This window comes from Cynoglossus semilaevis, chromosome 3, assembly GCF_000523025.1.
Source record: "Cynoglossus semilaevis isolate Cse_v1.0 chromosome 3, Cse_v1.0, whole genome shotgun sequence".
Classification (NCBI taxonomy): Eukaryota; Metazoa; Chordata; class Actinopteri; order Pleuronectiformes; family Cynoglossidae; genus Cynoglossus; species Cynoglossus semilaevis.
In genome coordinates, this window is record NC_024309.1 from 13,420,113 (window position 1) to 13,438,261 (window position 18,149).

The window sequence follows — 18,149 nt, forward strand, 5'->3', positions numbered from 1 at the left end:
GACTTATTGTTATTTTATTATTCTCCTAGGAAAGTTTTGTTAATTAAAATAAAAATATCAGAATGTTCCAGATCCGAGGTCACAGGTCAGATCAGGGCTCACTGTTATCTGGATGTTAAACTGCTGCATTGTCCTTGGTGTTTGTTTCCTTCAGGTCACTCTGGTTTTCTCACTTCTCCTTTTGAGCCTCGTTGTTGGGCGTGTTGTCAGAACGAAAGGTCGATGAGGAATTGAACCTTAGGTCAACATTGAATGTGTGTTTTTTTTTTTTTTAAGTGTATTTATTTTCTTCTTTTTTCATCACCTGCGTGTTGCATTTTAAAATCAGGTCAGAGTGGAAAGAAAGAAAAAAAAAAATGAAAAATTGCGCAGCAGCGTAGGTCATGGGAGTCGGTTTTTCACACTTTCCTCGGACATTCCCTGTTGCGGTGACTGTTGAGTGTTAAGTGTCAGGAAAGAGTTTTTCATGCTTGGAGCATTGATAAAGAAACAGTCCGGAGATTTCGATGTGACACGGTGACGGTCGGTTTGTGTCACGTGCAGAATCACGTTGGTCAACGTTGGCAGAATCGGAGTGTCTCGTGTCTTAGCTCCAGATTTGATCTCGACTCCGTTCAGTGCATTAAGATCTCATTAAATTAACATCATTTTTGTACTCCACACATATGAAATGCTTGCTTTAGCTGCTGTGTTTTTCTATTGAACAGAATTAGATTTTTCACAGCAACGCATCATTTTATACACATTAAATGGTCACAATGGTTTTTTTACAGTCGGTCACATGACAAAGTTCAACTACTGCCATTTTAGTAACATTTTTTAGGTATTATTTGAATTTTTCCATGTCCACATTTGTAACCCTCAACAAGACAAAACTATTGATTTGAACACAGAGATCGCAAGATGGAAATATTCCTGTTTAAACAACAGTGCAGTTCCTGCAATTATTCCCAACTTTTCCTCTGAGCTCACGCTCTCACACAGCTCTCCTGTAACCTGAACTGAACTTTCAGGTATTTAAAAAAGACACCAACGTATACTATGAGTGTAAAATATCGACACACCAATATATATCACAATATTTAGCTTCACAAGATCATATCAATATTCTACACTATTCTATCAGTATTTTTTTTTTATCACCAATTCCCCGTCCAATATATCAACATGCTCATCACAGGCACAGTAAAAGTCAGTGATGCCTTCACAGTCCTAGGAAATAATTGGGACCTAACCAGTGAGTTGCAGTTCACACTTTCAGCCACTGGGGTGTGGGTTTTTTCATATGTTGCAAGACCTCTGACCCAAAACAAGAGTTAACAGGATATAAACTGATATTTAATTGATGATGAATCTGTAATCAATAATGTGTCATTCTAAAGTTTTAAGACTTTTAAAAATTGGTTTTTGCTGCTTCATCTGCCCTGGGAACCACCGGAGGCAGCGTCACATGACCTGTAACCTCCCAGTATTGCTAACAGCAGAGATTCACTGCAGGAGGTTAGGTCTAGAACACACCAGAACATCCTTATCACAACACCTCCTGCAGCAGAGCTCACACAGCTGGATGGCGAGTCTTGCGGAGAGAAGAAACAGATCAGATGTGGCCCACGTGACCTGGGTCACACCGCTGCACGGAGAAACAGAGGAACTGATCAAACCTCACGCCTATTGTTGACAATTTCAAGCTCATTGTCAGGAATGTGAGCCGATGGCTACTCTCTGCTGTTCTTACTGTTTTGCACAGCGCTACAGTGCCCTCTAGTGTCCATGTAGCTCATTTGTAATGTTCAGCAAGTGAACTCGATGTGTTTATTGCATGGTCATGGTGATTTAGATTCAGATTTTATGTACGACCGTTGAACACAATCAATATATTTGTTATACTACATTTTCAGCCTGATTGTTTTTTGTTTTGTTTTGTTTTCCCCAGCCTGAGGCTCCTGTCGCCTCGTCTCTGACCGGGGCGTCACGCTCAGAAGAAGAGGATGACGGGGACCTGAACAAAGCCCTGGGGGTCCAGCGCTTCCAGCAGATCCTGAGCCCGTCTGCGGTCATACCTGACGAGCAGCACCACACCTACCATGAAGAGGACATCGAATGTAAACAGACAGAAGCATCGCAGCTGTGATTGTACACAGACGTACTGTCGGTAACCGACTAACCAGTCTGTCTCCCCCTGCAGACCACCGTCACTCCTCGCACCACATCCACCGACCTCTGGCCAAGATGCTTCCGGAAGGTCGCAGGAAGAAGGGCAGCAAAAAGAGGAAGAAGGACAGGGACCACAAAAGCAGCCATGCTCCCACTAGTGGTCCCATCGAGGAAGGGGAGGATGAGGAGGAGGAGGAAGAGGAGGGGACGGAGATGACCTCAGCTCCCTCTGAGCCTGAGAAAGTCAAAGATGTGGAGGTAATCATCTGGCTCTCAGTGGTCTTGGAATATAATATTGTTTTGTTTACAGTAAAGACTGAGCGAATTTTAAATTAAAAAAATTATTTATTTTTATACTAGATAACTAAATTAATCCAGATTATGTTTTCACTCAACTCATTTATTAAACCTTCAATTTTAATAATGCTGGTTATGTATATATGTTTATCATAGTTGTATGTTTATATATAAACATATATGTATACATATGCATACATATATATCTTCATAAATATATACAAATATATATATATGAATATATGTTTGTATGTATATATTTACAAGTATGTATCCATTTATATACATGTATATACAGTATGGATGTATGTATGTTCATACATATGTTAATATATATAAATATATATTCACAAATATATACGTACATATATATGAATATACTATATATATATATATCGATATGTATACATATATATGTATGTATTGTATTATATAATCTATCTATTAAATACTGTCAGAGAGAGGTTTAAATTTGATCTAATGTACAGATATAGTTTGTGTCCTTTTGTTTGTATTTCCAGTGTATTTAATTTGCACGCTACATATTCCTACAATATATTGGTTTGTAAGAAAATGAGGAAGTGAAGGACATGTCCTCATGTAGATGATTTGTGGTTGAAGTAGGTGTTGCTGCAGGGCCTGAAGAATGTGTTACAGCTGTAACATCTCTGACATATTTTCCCTTATAAGTAATTCAGAGCTCTCTTTATTATTCATCAGTGGGTTTCGTGTGTGACGGTTGTTATGATGACGTGACGTGCGGCGACCGCAGATAGATCTTAAGTTTGGTGTCGTTTTTTTCTCCTCCACAGTTCTTTCTCTCTGAGGACGACCACGTGACCAAAGAACAGGACGTGACTCCGCAGACTGGAGACAGAGTTGACGCTGAGGACGTGTCGTTGACAGAGTGAGTTCAGTCTCCGTCCTGGAGTGAATCTGGTTAAAACACAGTGTGACCTGCTGTTGTTACACAACATACAGTAGATTACAGAGCGTTTGTCCACTCGTCCACACCAGCGTCCACACCAGCGTCCAGCCAGGTACACTCTGTACGTTACCATGACTCAGGCATCCAGTGGTCGTGCTGAGATCACGGTATTGTTGTCCTCACAGCTCCATAATTCACCTGTGGCTCCACACAGCAACACCTCACCTTTGACATTTAGTCGCCGACTGCAGCAGGGTTTAATCAGAGCTGAGGTAAAACGGCAGTGACAAACTCACACAGTCGCCGCTGCCGCCGCAGGAAAGCACTTGAAGCGCTGAAGGTTTTTTGAAAGACAATTTTTGGAAAAATATCTGATTCTGAGGAGATTCTAGGTGAGTTTGTTATGAATCTGGAAAGAGGAGATTTGTCCTGATGAAGAATCAGTGGAGCTTGGAGTTTTTATATCTATTTTATATGTATTTATATGTTGATATATGTGTGTGTGTATATGGACATACAGTATTCACATTATATGCATATTAACATTTATATACATAGTTTATGTATGTATTTATGTGTATATATGTGTATATATGTACATATACACACATATATGTACATGTATATGTGTTTATTATATATATATATTTATATTATGTCACATGTGAGGGTGAAAAAGAGATTTTTTTCACACTTAATCAAATTCTGAATTTTTAACCTGAGTTCTAAGAAAAAACAAATATTTTAAAAAAAAGTAAAATTTCGATTTAGAAAGAGTTAGATTTCTTTCATTTAAATTGCATTAAATCTCACAATTCTGAGATAAAAAAAAATTTTAAAAAAAGTAACATTTTGATTTAGAAAGAGTTAGATTTTTTCATTTAAATTGAATTAAATCTCACAATTCTGAGATAAAAACTGACAAATTCTGGACTTAAAAAGGGAGAATTCTAGGTAAAAAATGTTCAAATCTTCCCTCGTTATCATCTGTTTATGAAAAGCTTAAAAATAATCTAATAATAAGATAAAAAACTAAAGTTTTTTTTCCTTTTTTTTCCTCTTCCAGTAAATCCGTTCCTTCCAGTCCCATTAATAATAAGATAAAAAACTTACTTTGGTTTAAAGATTTTTTTTCCTTTTTTTTCTCCTCCAGTAAATCCGTTCCTTCCAGTCCCATCTTCCTGACGGTGCCACCTGCTCACCCTCAACTAACCCGCGTCTCCAGCCGGGGCTACGACCTACAGGAACGCCGTCGTACGGGCAACATGACGGGCGCTGAACAAGCCAAGTACCGGGCCATCCCCACGGACGAGACCGAGGCTCAGACTCTGGCCTCCGCCGATCTGGACGGCATCAAAAGTGAGTGTAAAAATGTTGGTGTCTCCTACGTCAGAGACTTGACCCCTGAGCAGAGACCGTGTCCCACCACTGTAATCACATTAGCTGTTCCTGCCTCCAGCAGAGGTCTCTGGACTCAGGCCCAGACCAGAGTGGTTGCTAACAGTTGAACTGTAGAGTTAAACAGCAGGATTAAAGGGACAGTTTAGGGTTTTTTTTTTTTGTTTAGCCACTGACACAGGAGGATGTGCTTTGAACTGAGACCACCAGCTGTGATTGTTTGATAAAACTTCTCCCGGTTCCAAAAAAAATCTAACAGCGTGAAACTTGAAGGTTTTGATCTATTTTTGCTCCGAAAGAGTATCATCACAAACTATAACTGACAAAATGTTCAGCGGGTTCGTGATTGGTTGAAAGTCCGTCTTCTTCTTCTTCTATCGGCTTCCTGCGATTGTAAAACCGTCCAGGGAACAACAAAAGAAGAACTTAAAGCCGCTCTGTTGGTGCTGTCTGATTGGTCCAGTCCTTGGTGGGGTCAGATGCCGGTGAAGGAACTGATTTTTTTTTCACCCCTTCAAAACTGAAGCACTAATGAAACATTCTTGCCAAAACTACTACTTTAATCCAACGCGTGATTTCACTCAAACCCTCCTTCTCCAGCGCAGGTCTGTCACAGTCTATTTAAGTCCTGGATCTCCACCGCTCTGGACTCAGAGACCAGTAGGACCGATGAAAGTAGAGAGAGAGAGAGAGTAGAGTGTGATATCAGGGAAAAGTCAGAAGTTTAGACTTGTTGCTGTGAATCAACTGGGTTTTTTTAAGGATTGATGGAGACCTGTAAAAGCTTCACCATTCGTCCTGTACCAGGGACCTGTGAAGGTAAGAGGCTGAGGTGGAGCGCCGTAGTCCTCCCCTCACCCCTCCTCACATTTATCGTTGAGTGTACACCGATCCGTCGACCTTTGCAGTTGTCACACCTTTCAGAAAACCTGCCTACTCACAGTGAAAGGTCGGTTCTGAGTCATTCGGTGTCTTTCCCAGCATCCTTTTCCACCGCCTGCCAACAGTAGAAACTGTAGTCTCTGCTCTGACATCGCAAAAAAAGAAAAAAAGAAAAAAAAGTAGCCTCTGAAATACAAGAAGTCTGAACTTCCTAGCGAGTTTATAAAACAGGTTCTTTGTCTCATCAGTTCTTCTGTCCTCCGCTCTCCTCCAGGTCATCGTTTTGAGGATGTTCCCGGGATGCGCCGACACCTGGTCAGGAAGAGCACCAAGGGTCAGATTGTCCACACGGGTAAAGACCACAAGGAGCCCACCCTCCGCTCCCGCAAGCAGGACCGAACGCCACACGAGGTGAACAGTGACGCCACCTTTCTTTCCATCCGTGTTGACGTTTGTCTTTTTGTTGTGGTCATTTTAAAACATGTTGCAGGGTGAAAATCCTGCTCAGGCCACTAGAGGGGTGCAGTGGGAGGGTTTGATTCCACCTCTGCTGTAATTTTGGGTCTGGTTTGTGACAGTGAGGATATCCAGTGTAAAAACTTAACCTGCTCTAGCGACCTCTAGTGATGCGACAAAAAGTTACATCTTCAGTAATAAAGATGGCAGAAAAATAATTTTCTGTTAGAATTTTAATTAAAAAATATTTTTTTAATTTTTAGAATTTAGATTATTATTTAGAAACTTTTCTTTCAGGAGATCGTGACGATTTTTTTTCTCTTTACAGCTGCTTTATAAATGCCTACGTTAGTGAGTATAGCTGTTAGCACAGCGTTAGCTTGCCTGCCTTGCAGAGAGTCATAGGTTTGATTCCCAGGGGAATTACATACAGTGTCACAGAAATGGCGCCTCCTGTGGCAGCCTGTGTCTGTTGCACTATTTTCTTTTTTTTGTAAATTATCCCATTGTTGGACAAATAATGTATTATTTTTATTATTATTATTATTATTATTTAGAAACTTTTCTTTCAGGTATTCAAATTAGCTTTTTTCATACAAAAACAAGCTTTTTTTTATTATTCTTTCTCATTATTTCTATCTAGTAAGGGCCTGACCCTGCCAATTTTTTAAATTATTCTTTCTCATTATCTAAGGGCCTGACCCTGCCAATTTTTTAATAATACAACCGATAGTTTTGGTTTCTTTTTTACATTTTTTACTCTCCTTATAGCAGAAAAAAAGCTATAATCCAGTTGTATTTTCATTTGTGTCATTTTTATTTGACCTTTTCGGTTTTTATCCTGGAAAATATCCCCCCCCCCAGTTGTATTTATCGGAGCGCTCTTCCTCTTGTTGGATGTGACAGGGTGGGAAGGGCAGAATTAAAAATGAATGAATGAGTTCTTTTCTTTCACACATGGAGAGGACAAAAACGCAGAGAGGAGCGGAGGAAACCAGACACTGGGAGATCCATGTTTTATTAACACACACTCACACACACACACACACTCTCATACAGTACCGTGACCCCCTGGCAGCCTGAGGAGACAACAGGCCCTGTCAGGAGTGTGTGTGTGTGTGTGTGTGTCTGAGACTCACCTGTGGGTGTGTCTTTGGACCTGAGGGTCAAATCCACTGTGACGGTGTCTGAGTTCTCTCCTGCACCGTGTCTCGCTCCTCCAGCCGTTACCGGTCACTCTGTACCGCTCTGCCTCGCGGCCTGAGGGCTATCTGCTGGACACCCTGGGGCAAATGGCTCGGTACCAGAAGGTGAGGCTGGGCACCTGGCCCGCCGTCAGGTCTGGCCCGTGTGGGAGTGATTTCACAGGCATGGCACTTGACAACGAAATGAGGATTTTTTTTTTTGTGGTTGCTCTTGTTTCACACAGCAGTGTGACTGACAAGCATGGTGTTTATTTTATAACTTGTCAACAGATGTTTGCCCCAGAGAGGGTGGGAGGAGGGTAACAGAGGTTTATCTGCATTTGTACATGTGTATTGTAGTCAGATATCTGTTAACCTGGGTTAACCCCTCGGTGTGTGTGAAGTGAAGTGATACACAGTCGTCCCTCGTTGTATCACGGTTCAGCTGTCGTGCCCTCAGTGCATCACAAGTTTTTAATATTTTAAATGTATACTTGTATTGCGGATTTTTTGCCCAAGCAAATTTTTGCGGTATATAAAATTTTTTTTCAAATTTTCAATATTTTTATTATTTTCATGATGAAAAAAACAGAAAAAAATTGTGAAAGAAATTAATTAAAATTGTAATTTTGTAACACATAAATACAGGATATTGCAAGAAATAACCTGTACGTACGAATAAACGAGATTTGTGAAAGTTTTTTTTGCCATAGTTCACCATGCCCTCTAAAGGGTTAATATATACGTAAATAATATAATAACTATTGTGTTTCTACTTTGCGGTTTTCCCACCTGTAACCACAGCGATAGACGAGGGACCACTGTAAACCTTCTGTTAATCACGATAGCCGAACGTCTGCTGGATTCTGACCGTCAGGCTCGCCGTTTGCTCTCTGTTCTGAACCGGTGTTTTTTGTCATCGTTGTCTAACCTACGTGATCTCGTTCCTGCGTGGTGTTCACAGGTGTTTGTGGAGCTGAACGAGCTCACCATAGACAAGAACCAGGAGATGCAATGGAAGGAGACGGCTCGTTGGATCAAGTTTGAGGAGGACGTGGAGGAGGAGACGGACCGCTGGGGCAAGCCTCACGTGGCTTCGCTGTCTTTCCGCAGTTTGCTGGAGCTCAGAAAGACCATCTCACATGGTAGGTGGAAAAAAAACCCCCACCAAGTTTAGAGTCAATCATCAAAGCTGACGTTAGAGAGTTTTCGCAGAGTGAATCACCAAAGCTGACGTTAGAGAGTTTTCGCAGCTATCTTGCTAACAGCAAACATCAACACTAACATGAACTGTGTGTCTCAGGTGCGGTGCTGCTGGACCTGGACCAGAAGACCCTGCCTGGGATCGCCCACCAGGTGGTGGAGAAGATGATCATCTCTGACCAGATCAAAGCTGAAGACAGAGCCAACGTCCTGAGGGCTCTGCTGCTGAAACACAGGTGAGTGATCACCGTCACGATGAGGGAGTTTCACCTGATCACAGACAGATCTTTGAAAATGTTTCCTCTCTTCATTACAAACCCTGTGTTTGTACAGGTGTTTTCATTCAAGCTGAGAAGTTTCAATGACAGACGTACGACAAACAAACGATATTGAAGCAGCGTTGAGTCAAAATGACTGCAGAACAAATGAAAGATTAGAATTTTCTAAAACTTAGAGATTTTTAAAATGTCACCAGAAAAAAAAATCACTCATTTCTCTAGTCTGTATGCCAGTGTGTCCATGGGCCAAGCCTCAATGCTGTGCATTAATCGTCATAAACAGACATTCATGGGTCAGTCAGAGCTGGACTGTATCTAGATCTTCTCTGTTTACCTCGCGGTTGAAGTGATTTCCACATCATTTATTTCCGCTGCTGCCGATGAGAGATTTAAACAAAGGTCCAGCAGCTATTTCCTGCTGCACACTTCCTGCAACAAGGGTGCTTCAAACCTGGTCCCTGCCTCTCTTCCTCCTTCTCCTCACCCTCTCTCTGCCCCCCGACCCCTCTCCTCTCTCCCCCCCAGTCACCCGAGTGATGAGAAAGAGCACAGCAGCCCTTTTCCCAGAAACATCTCAGCAGCCAGCCTGGGCAGCCTGATCACACACCACCATAATGCCAACCACAGCCACCCGGCAGAGCCGTCAGTGACGGACCCACTCATGAGCACCATCCTCGCCCCGGGAGACGTCGACACGCGGATCGACATGGAGAAGAACGAGGTCCAAGTAAGTCTGGGGCTCAGCTTTATTTTCAAAACTTTTGTTTTTGTTTTGGTTTTAACGTTTCGTGTCCTTTCCGTTCGCAGCAGAAGGAGCCGACCTTGGTGCCTGGAATTCCTCGTTCCAAATCCAAACATGAGCTAAAGCTGCTGGAGAAGATTCCTGAAAATGCGGAGGCCACTGTGGTCCTCGTGGGTGAGTTCTGCCACAGAAACAAGCGCCGTTCACCTGGTGTTTGCCGCACAGATACACAGCTCTGAATCGCTGACATTCCTTCACCTTTGATGATGTGTTTTAGGAAGCGTGGACTTCCTGGAGCAGCCCACCATGGCGTTTGTTCGTCTGCAGGAGGCGGTGGAGCTGGAGAGCGTTCTGGAGGTTCCTGTTCCTGTCAGGTTCCTCTTTGTTCTGCTGGGACCCCCCACCACCAGCATGGACTACCACCAGATCGGTCGCTCCATCTCCACGCTCATGTCCGACAAAGTGAGTGAAGCAGATATTCCAGGTTGTCTTTGAAGTCTGGGCGTGACACAGTCACTGTCTGGGAAAAAAGTCTGGACTTTCATCCAGGCTTTTTCAGGCAGTACAATATTCCTGGTCCAAACCCGGCATATATTAATATATATATTTAAGCTAATATATGACATGAATGTGATGTGGGCCAAAGGTAGTATATTAATAGACCGGGACCACCTATGAAGAGACGTCCAAAAACAAAGATGTCGCCTGAAGCCATAACTTTTAATTCAATCTAGCTATTTAGCGACAGCTAAAGTCCTAGCAAAACAGAAAATTACGGTTTGTTTGTTTCTTGTATTCTAGCTAACAGTGTATTTTAAAATTTTATACCAGTTCAGGTAAACAGTTTATCAACAGATTGAGAAAAGAAAAAAAGCAAAATTTCCAAAACGAGGTGGAACTTGCATAAAAATGTATAGACGTTATTCAAATAACAAATTCAACGCTAACTGATGCTAACAGGTGTCCAAACTTGAACCTGCAGTTCTAAACACTCACTCCTGTGTGTGAATCTTTACACAGCAATTCCCTGCAGTTCTAAACACTCCACCTGTGTGTGAATCTTTACACAGCAATTCCACGAAGCAGCCTATCTAGCGGACGACAGGCAGGATCTGCTTAACGCCATCAACAGCTTCCTTGACTGCAGCATCGTGCTGCCGCCGTCCGAGATGGGCGACGACGAGCTGCTGCGATCTGTCGCTCGCTTCCAGCGCGAGATGTTGCGCAAGCGGGAGGAGCGGGAGATCAAAGAGCTGAAAAGCCTCGAGGAAAAAGGTGGAAAAAAATCTCACTGTAAAAAAAAAGAAAAGTTGTTTTTGTTTTTTTATTGCATTTTTTTATTGTTTATTTTTGTTTTTGCAGAGGCTCTCCTGGCCCCTAGGAAGGAGCCCGACGACCCTCTGCAGCGTACAGGTCGACCCTTTGGCGGCCTGGGGCGAGACGTGAGGCGACGTTACCCGAAGTACGTCAGCGACTTCAAGGATGCTCTCAACAGTCAGTGCATGGCCGCTGTGATCTTCATCTACTTCGCTGCCCTCTCTCCGGCCATCACGTTTGGAGGCCTCCTGGGTAAGAGTTGGTCTGTGGGTGTCAGAGGCTTCCACCCTAAAAAACACCTAGGAATTAGTTCTTAACTTCAGTGTTCCTGTTTATTTTAAGGTGAGAAGACCGATGGGCTGATGGGCGTTTCCGAGCTGATCGTGTCCACATCGGTCCAGGGCGTCATCTTCTGTTTGCTCGGTGCTCAGCCGCTGCTGATCGTGGGTTTTTCTGGACCTCTGCTGGTCTTTGAAGAAGCCTTTTACAGTGTAGGTGCATTTTCATCATGTGGTTGGACAGATACGTGACAGTAGTTTGTGGTTTAAAGACTTGGTTTATCTAATCTAATCTAATCTAATCTCTACTGTCTGTTGACTGTCTTTTCGTTACAGTTCTGTAAATCCAATGACATGGAGTACCTGACCGGACGAGTCTGGATCGGGTTCTGGCTCGTGGTCATCGTGATGCTCACCGTGGCCTTTGAAGGCAGTTTCCTGGTTCGCTTCGTCTCCCGCTTCACCCAGGAGATCTTCTCCTTCCTCATCTCCCTCATCTTCATCTGCGAGACCTTCATCAAGCTGGGCAGGGTCAGTACACGCCCGACTTCTAATTACCCAACATTCCGTAGTCTGCTCTCCGCAGGATTACTGTCGTGACACTGAACTGAACAGAACGGACTGATCTCTGAGACACCGGTGTCCGACTGGGGTTCAACATGTGACTCCTGAACTGATTAGTGGACACAGTGGTTAACGAACGTTTTGGATATTCTGGTCATTTTTGTCTGAAAATAAATCAATTTACAAATCAGTGGAAAGAAAATTTTAAATTTAAGAAAATTCAAACTGTCCCTACAAAAAAAAGAAAATAGCAAACGTAGCAACTTCATCTACTTCTTCTGCGCATGTGGGTCGCTAACTAACAATAATTGCTAACTTTGTTAGCGTCGTCATCCTGATGGTGGTCACAAACATGACCAAAAAAAATTGAACTTTTGCTCCACACCTGTATTTTGCGATCATTTTAAATTATCCAACTTTCGTCTTGGTTTTGTCCATCTTTGCTCTGACCCTCGCCCCCTACATTGAGAACCAGGGACTGTTCTTGTGATAGCTTGCATGTTTAGTTTCTGTTTCTGCAGTGACCGATTTTATTTTGTTTGTCGCGGTGCAGATTTTTAAAGAACACCCCCTGAGGCGCTGCTCGTTAGGGAACGGCACAGGAGATGGGAACGCCACGGACGCTCTGACCCCGGCGCTGAACAACTCCGTGCCTGGGACTGCGAAGGTCAGAGATGAACCCAACACGGCTCTGCTCTCTCTGGTCCTGATGGCCGGGACGTTTTTCATCGCCTTCTACCTGCGCAAGTTCAAAAACAGCGCCTTCTTTCCTGGACGGGTAAGAAACTAGTTTGTCTTTTGACAGTGAAAATTTAAACCAATGTCACTGGTAAATAGTTCATCAAAGATACATGTGATTTTGTCATTATTTGGTCATGATGAAGATGACTTTGAAAATAAAAAGTAGAATATTATTGTTCAGAGCTGAACTGAGAGAATAACGTTTCCCACTGTTCCATCGTGTTCTTAGTTTCGCAGGATCATCGGAGATTTCGGCGTTCCAATCGCTATCCTCATCATGGTGCTGGTGGATTACAGCATAAAAGACACGTACACGCAAGTAAGAACCAAAGATCGTACCGTCACTGGAACTCTACTCAAACTGAGTGTGTGGCAGAACTCAGAACTCTTCTTCTTCTTCTTCTCCAGAAACTGAGCGTTCCCAGAGGTTTCTCTGTGACCAGTCGGGACAAACGTGGTTGGCTCATTAGTCCTCTGGGGACCAACGGGAACTTCCCCATCTGGATGATGTTTGCCTGCTGTCTTCCGGCCTTGCTGGTTTTCATCCTCATCTTCATGGAGACTCAGATCACCACGTGAGTAGACGTGCAGATTTGTTTTTTTAATCTGAATGTTATAAAATGAAAAGTTTTTTTTGTTTGTCATATCTGCATTTTTCAACTTTAAAGGTTTATATTATTGATAATTTTTATAATTTTTTTTTAATCACCAAGATTTCACCAATTTTTGCTCTTCTACACCAGCTGTATTCTTCTGAGTTGCATTACTGCCACCTACTGGGGGCAACATCCCTACAGAAGAACACACCATCATACACTCCTAGTGATGATTCTATGTTTTTTTTTTCTCATAATTTCACCTGCGCTGCAGCCTGATTGTTAGCAAGAAGGAGCGGAAGCTGGTCAAAGGTTCCGGGTTCCACCTGGACCTGCTGCTGATCGTGGTTCTGGGCGGCACCTCGGCTCTGTTCGGGCTGCCCTGGATGGCTGCCGCCACCGTCCGCTCGGTGACTCACGTCAACGCCCTGACGGTCATGAGCAAAGCCGTGGCACCGGGAGATAAACCTCGCATCCAGGAGGTGAAGGAGCAGAGAGTCACGGGACTGCTGGTCTCCATCATGGTCGGTGAGTGACTGACACACAAGTACATGGCATGACAGCTAAATATGAGACGAGGGTGTAGCTAAATGTTAGCCAAAACCAATTAAATATACTTGAAAAATACAAATCTAAAAAACTGGAGCACTCTACGTGTTTACGTAGTTTAAGGTTAATATGAGCATTTGAGCATTACCTTTAAAATAAAAAGCTTTTATACTGTTGACATAATCCGCTGTAGTACCGTACTTAGCCTATAGAGGGCGCCAAATGACAAGAAATCCATATTTTGTCATTGTAGTTTTTTCTTTACTAGTTTATCTTTTTTTAACTTTGCAAATCCAGTTTAGTTTAGTGTAACATTTATAAAGTCAAAAATAAACAAAGAAATTGTTATTATTGTTATTCTTATTATTCTTGACTCTGGGCTCGTCTCCCTCCAGGCCTGTCTATTGTAATAGGTGACCTTCTGCGTCAGATCCCATTGGCCGTCCTCTTTGGTATCTTCCTCTACATGGGTGTGATGTCTCTGAATGGCATCCAGCTGACAGACAGGATGATGCTGCTGCTGATGCCTCCTAAATATCACCCCGACCACACCTATGTCCGCAAGGTAATGGGTCACTGATGGATTCATTATCGACAGTTGAAAAAAATAATCGTATTATGTTTTCTACCCTACGTTTTTACCTTTTCTTACCCGTGTGTGTTTTGTTGTTTCTCCAGGTGCGAACGCTGCGCATGCATCTCTTCACCTGTATCCAGGTGGTGTGTTTGGCCGTCCTGTGGTCCGTCATGTCCACGCAGGCCTCTCTGGCTTTTCCCTTCGTCCTCATCCTCACGGTTCCTGTCAAGATGTTCCTGCTGCCCCGTATCTTCACAGTCAGAGAGATGGCATGTGTAAGTTGGCCACAAGAGGGCGCGATTGCGGTTATTTATTACCATGACAGTTGCCTAAAATGTTTAGTCTTGTGATATATACGTATATATTATACGTACAGTATATATATATATATAATAAATATATTTTTATGCTGACATAGAGAGAGAGAAAGCTAACATGTAAATTACCCAGAATGCTCCTTACATGTCTCTGTGTCTCCCCTAGTTGGACGGGGACGATGCCGAGCCAAAGTTCGATGAGCGCGACGGTCACGATGAGTATTCTGAGATGCACATGCCCGTGTAACATCAGCTCCATCTCTGCTGCCTCTGCTGGCCAGACACTGACATCACTCGCTGCATCACCGCCCGCATCTGGAATACACAGTGAAACGCTCGCCGCAGAAACCTGACGCCACATCAGCTGTTCACCGCCGGCCTGCGGTCCGAGGTGTGTTCTGGAGGTTCTGGGCTCAAAACTCTCACTATTTAATATTGTTGAAGGACTTAAACTTAAACACGTGTTTCAGGGGGAAAAATATTCCAAAATCCAATGACATGATGCTGCATTCTAAAATGAATTCATGAACAGTAGATACATTTGTTAATTTTAGCCCTGAAATGTTGCTCTCATTCACATTGAATATGTGGAGGATATTTGGGAATACATTCCTTTATAATATTATTGTTATTGTTATTATCAAACTCTAGTTCTTGCTGTTCTAGTTTGTAGCGTTTTTGTTTTTTTAAGCTCACCAAGCGCCTTATGAAGGACATCCTGTCTGACTGTAGACATCACTTTACTGCGACCGCCTCCTGAATGAAGCTCATAGCACTTTTTGTTTTTAGAAAAGAAGAAAACACCAAATCCGATCGACGACTGTATTTTATGGCATCATTTTTATCTCCTTTTTTTTTTGTTTTCTTCTTCTTTTCTTAGTTGGTCCTCTGTCTGTAGCTGCAGATTCTTTGGATTTCTTATTTTTAAATGCTGTAGATATAGTTCCGTCGCCTGCAGGTGTAATTGCGTCAAATCACCAGCAGAGGGTAACATATTCATTTGGCGATAATGAAATCAAACGGTGAATGAAGATGAAGTTTCATGTTACACTAATGTCACGTGTGTGTGTGTGCGTGTGTGTTGGTAATAACTGTGGTTAATCACGCACATTCTTTAGTCACTAATTCTCTGCTCTGACTTGTCCTGAGCTCTCACTGGTCTGGGTTGGTTCTGGAATATTCTTCTTCACCCTGTCTTTGTCCAAAATAGTGCCAAAATAGAAAGGAGGGGGTGGAGGCCACATGGATTTTTGTGCCAAAATAGAAAGGAGGGGGGTGGAGGCCACATGGATTTTTTAAAAAAAAACATGTTAAATTCATGTTTAATGTCACAACATGATTTAACCCATTATATTAATTGAGACATAAAATGTTTTTTTTTTATTTTTGACCAGTAAAGTCTAAAACTCACATGGAAAAGTCACACTTTTGAGACTAAAACCAATCAGATTCCATGTTTTCTTGAGGAAAAAAAAATCCATGTGGTCCTTCGTCCTTTCTCACCAAACTGCTGTAAATATTTTTGTCAATAAGCTGACGTTCAGTCCAGTCATTCATCCAACAGAAACGTAACATTCCTCCTCCTGCTACAAACTAATCGCAGGCTCTTCCAGAATCCTACTAAAACCGCTGACCTCGGGTCGACCTTACGACCTTTCGTCCACAGCGTACACCTGTAGAAAATCTCACTGCTGACGCTCGACGTAGAGGAAGACGCTTTTAATGTTTAATATATATCGTTAAATATACGATTTGGTGTGTTTTTTATGTTCGTGCTGTAGCGTGATGTGACGTGAAGGTTTCGGTCGTCTGTTACGTTTCCTTCCCCGCCTCCGAACTGTTTGTCTCATTTGGTGCCTGGTGTCGGGGCTGCGACCCCACGACCTTTTCTTCCGTGTTTCCTACATCTTAGAGTTACAGCTTCCACATTCAGAGCAGGTTGTTCTGACTGGACAGTGGTCGCAGCGCCCTCTTCCTGTCTGGTAGCACAACGTTGCACAAAACTCTCAAGTGCCTGAAGGGACCATGGAGCAAAGAGACCCCCCCCACACACACACCCACCCCCAATAAAATGCTGTTCTTATTGCTGTAGTGACAGGAGGTGTCAAAGATGTGAGGAACACACACACACACACACACACACACACACACAGTTGACGGAGGAGGTCGTGGCTTTTTATCCTTTGTGCCTGTGGATGAAGTGAAGGTTTTGTCCCAGTGTTTTCGTCCCAGTGTTTGTTGTCGTGGACGTGGTCAAATGTCATGATCCATTTCAGAAGCAATACAGAGTCCAGATCCTCGGGCTTTGCTGACGCTCCCGTGTATATTAATGGTTCAAATATTGATGAGAAATAAAAGCTATTTTCTATTTATCCTGGTTCTGCCCTGGTGTTTCCCAAACCTACCTGTTGGTGTCACTGTTGGGTTTCCTTATTGTTGAATGAAAGAGAAGTTTTAAAACGTTGTTTACGCGCTGACTACAAATAGGCGGCTCGTGGTCCACGTCTATTCCGTGGGCTGCCACTAGAGGGCCGACGACCTAAAAACTGACGTACTGTGGCTCAAATGAGTGAGAAGTTAAGAAAAAAAATTGTTGCTTAGAGCTAAAGATTTCGTGAACTTATAGCGTCAAAAATATTTGGCTGAGGCAAGTAGTGTAAAATAACATATAAGCATTTTAGGCTAACACTACTGACTGAATCACAGTAAAATATTTTTTTAATATTTTTAAATTCTAAATTAGACATGTTTCAAAAATGTTTGGCTGAGGCAAGTAGTGTAAAATAACATATAAGCATTTTAGGCTAAACACTACTGACTGAATCACAGTAAAAAAAAATATTTAGACATTTTAAAGTCTATTTTTAAATTCTAAATTAGACATGTTTATGTATTTGTGTCTGTTCTTTGTTTGTTTCTTCCTTTCATTCCTAAAACACTGGAAGAAAAAAAACTAAAAAACTTTTCTGAGGATTAAGGAAGTGAAAAACATAAACAACCTGAGGCAGGACTCTGTTAAAAAAACATGCCATGTTTTCCTGCTTGGAAAGAGGGCTGGATGTTCTGACCTGGAAAGCCTCCTTTAGAGGAAGGGGGGTGATGTGAGGGGGAGGGGATCAGAACTGTTCCAGACCAACACAGAGAGGAAGAAGACGAAGAAGAAGAAGATGGCTGCACGTCTGCTGCTGCTGCTGCTGCTCAACCTGGGAGCTCTGCTCCTCACCTCTGAGGCCAGGGAGGCGTACAGTGAACTCCCGGGGAGCTACCAGAGAGGAGTGGACCTGGCACTGGAGCAGCTCGGCGCTCACGCTGGCATCCAGCACCATTTCCTCTACTTCAGGAGCATCCTCAAGTCTGACATCGAGGTGAGTAGACCCACAGCCGAGAGATGACTTCACTCATACTCTCAGGAGAAGTTCTTGTCCTTCATCACTAACCTCCTCCTCCTCTTCTTCCTCTTCCTCCTCAGTCGGGCTTCAACGTGATCTACATCTACCACCACTTCTACCTAAAGGCCACCAAGTGTCCCAAAGGGACGCTGGAGCCCACACGGTGTGAGTTCAGGAACGACAGGGTACGTTGTTAGCATGAAACGGCACTGCTAGCGTCAGGAGTGGTGTGTGTGTGTGTGTGTGTGTGTAGGGTTGGGGGGGGGGGGGGGGGGGGGGGGCGCCTGCCCGCTCTTGTG

At 43.0% G+C, this 18,149-nt stretch overlaps 1 protein-coding gene across 6 annotated transcripts in view; it reads left to right on the plus strand.

Moving 5' to 3' along the window:
- slc4a2b (solute carrier family 4 member 2b) overlaps positions 1 to 15,240 on the plus strand; it is a 57,575-nt gene extending 42,335 nt beyond the window's left edge. For 5 of the 6 annotated variants that reach the window (XM_025054380.1, XM_025054381.1, XM_025054382.1 and 2 more), the window contains 21 exons: positions 1,934 to 2,102; positions 2,186 to 2,412; positions 3,264 to 3,358; positions 4,533 to 4,738; positions 5,934 to 6,070; positions 8,264 to 8,444; positions 8,603 to 8,738; positions 9,306 to 9,507; positions 9,588 to 9,696; positions 9,800 to 9,984; positions 10,593 to 10,797; positions 10,885 to 11,091; positions 11,182 to 11,330; positions 11,454 to 11,648; positions 12,235 to 12,459; positions 12,652 to 12,741; positions 12,831 to 12,997; positions 13,293 to 13,546; positions 13,963 to 14,132; positions 14,246 to 14,419; positions 14,628 to 15,240. In XM_025054380.1, the coding sequence (XP_024910148.1) occupies positions 1,934 to 2,102; positions 2,186 to 2,412; positions 3,264 to 3,358; positions 4,533 to 4,738; positions 5,934 to 6,070; positions 8,264 to 8,444; positions 8,603 to 8,738; positions 9,306 to 9,507; positions 9,588 to 9,696; positions 9,800 to 9,984; positions 10,593 to 10,797; positions 10,885 to 11,091; positions 11,182 to 11,330; positions 11,454 to 11,648; positions 12,235 to 12,459; positions 12,652 to 12,741; positions 12,831 to 12,997; positions 13,293 to 13,546; positions 13,963 to 14,132; positions 14,246 to 14,419; positions 14,628 to 14,708 (3,564 nt within the window). In that variant the 3' untranslated portion in view covers positions 14,709 to 15,240. The remainder of the gene's footprint in view (positions 1 to 1,933; positions 2,103 to 2,185; positions 2,413 to 3,263; positions 3,359 to 4,532; positions 4,739 to 5,933; positions 6,071 to 8,263; positions 8,445 to 8,602; positions 8,739 to 9,305; positions 9,508 to 9,587; positions 9,697 to 9,799; positions 9,985 to 10,592; positions 10,798 to 10,884; positions 11,092 to 11,181; positions 11,331 to 11,453; positions 11,649 to 12,234; positions 12,460 to 12,651; positions 12,742 to 12,830; positions 12,998 to 13,292; positions 13,547 to 13,962; positions 14,133 to 14,245; positions 14,420 to 14,627) is intronic. The other variant, XM_025054383.1, reaches the window with a different exon arrangement.
- Positions 15,241 to 18,149: the final 2,909 nt, after the last annotated feature.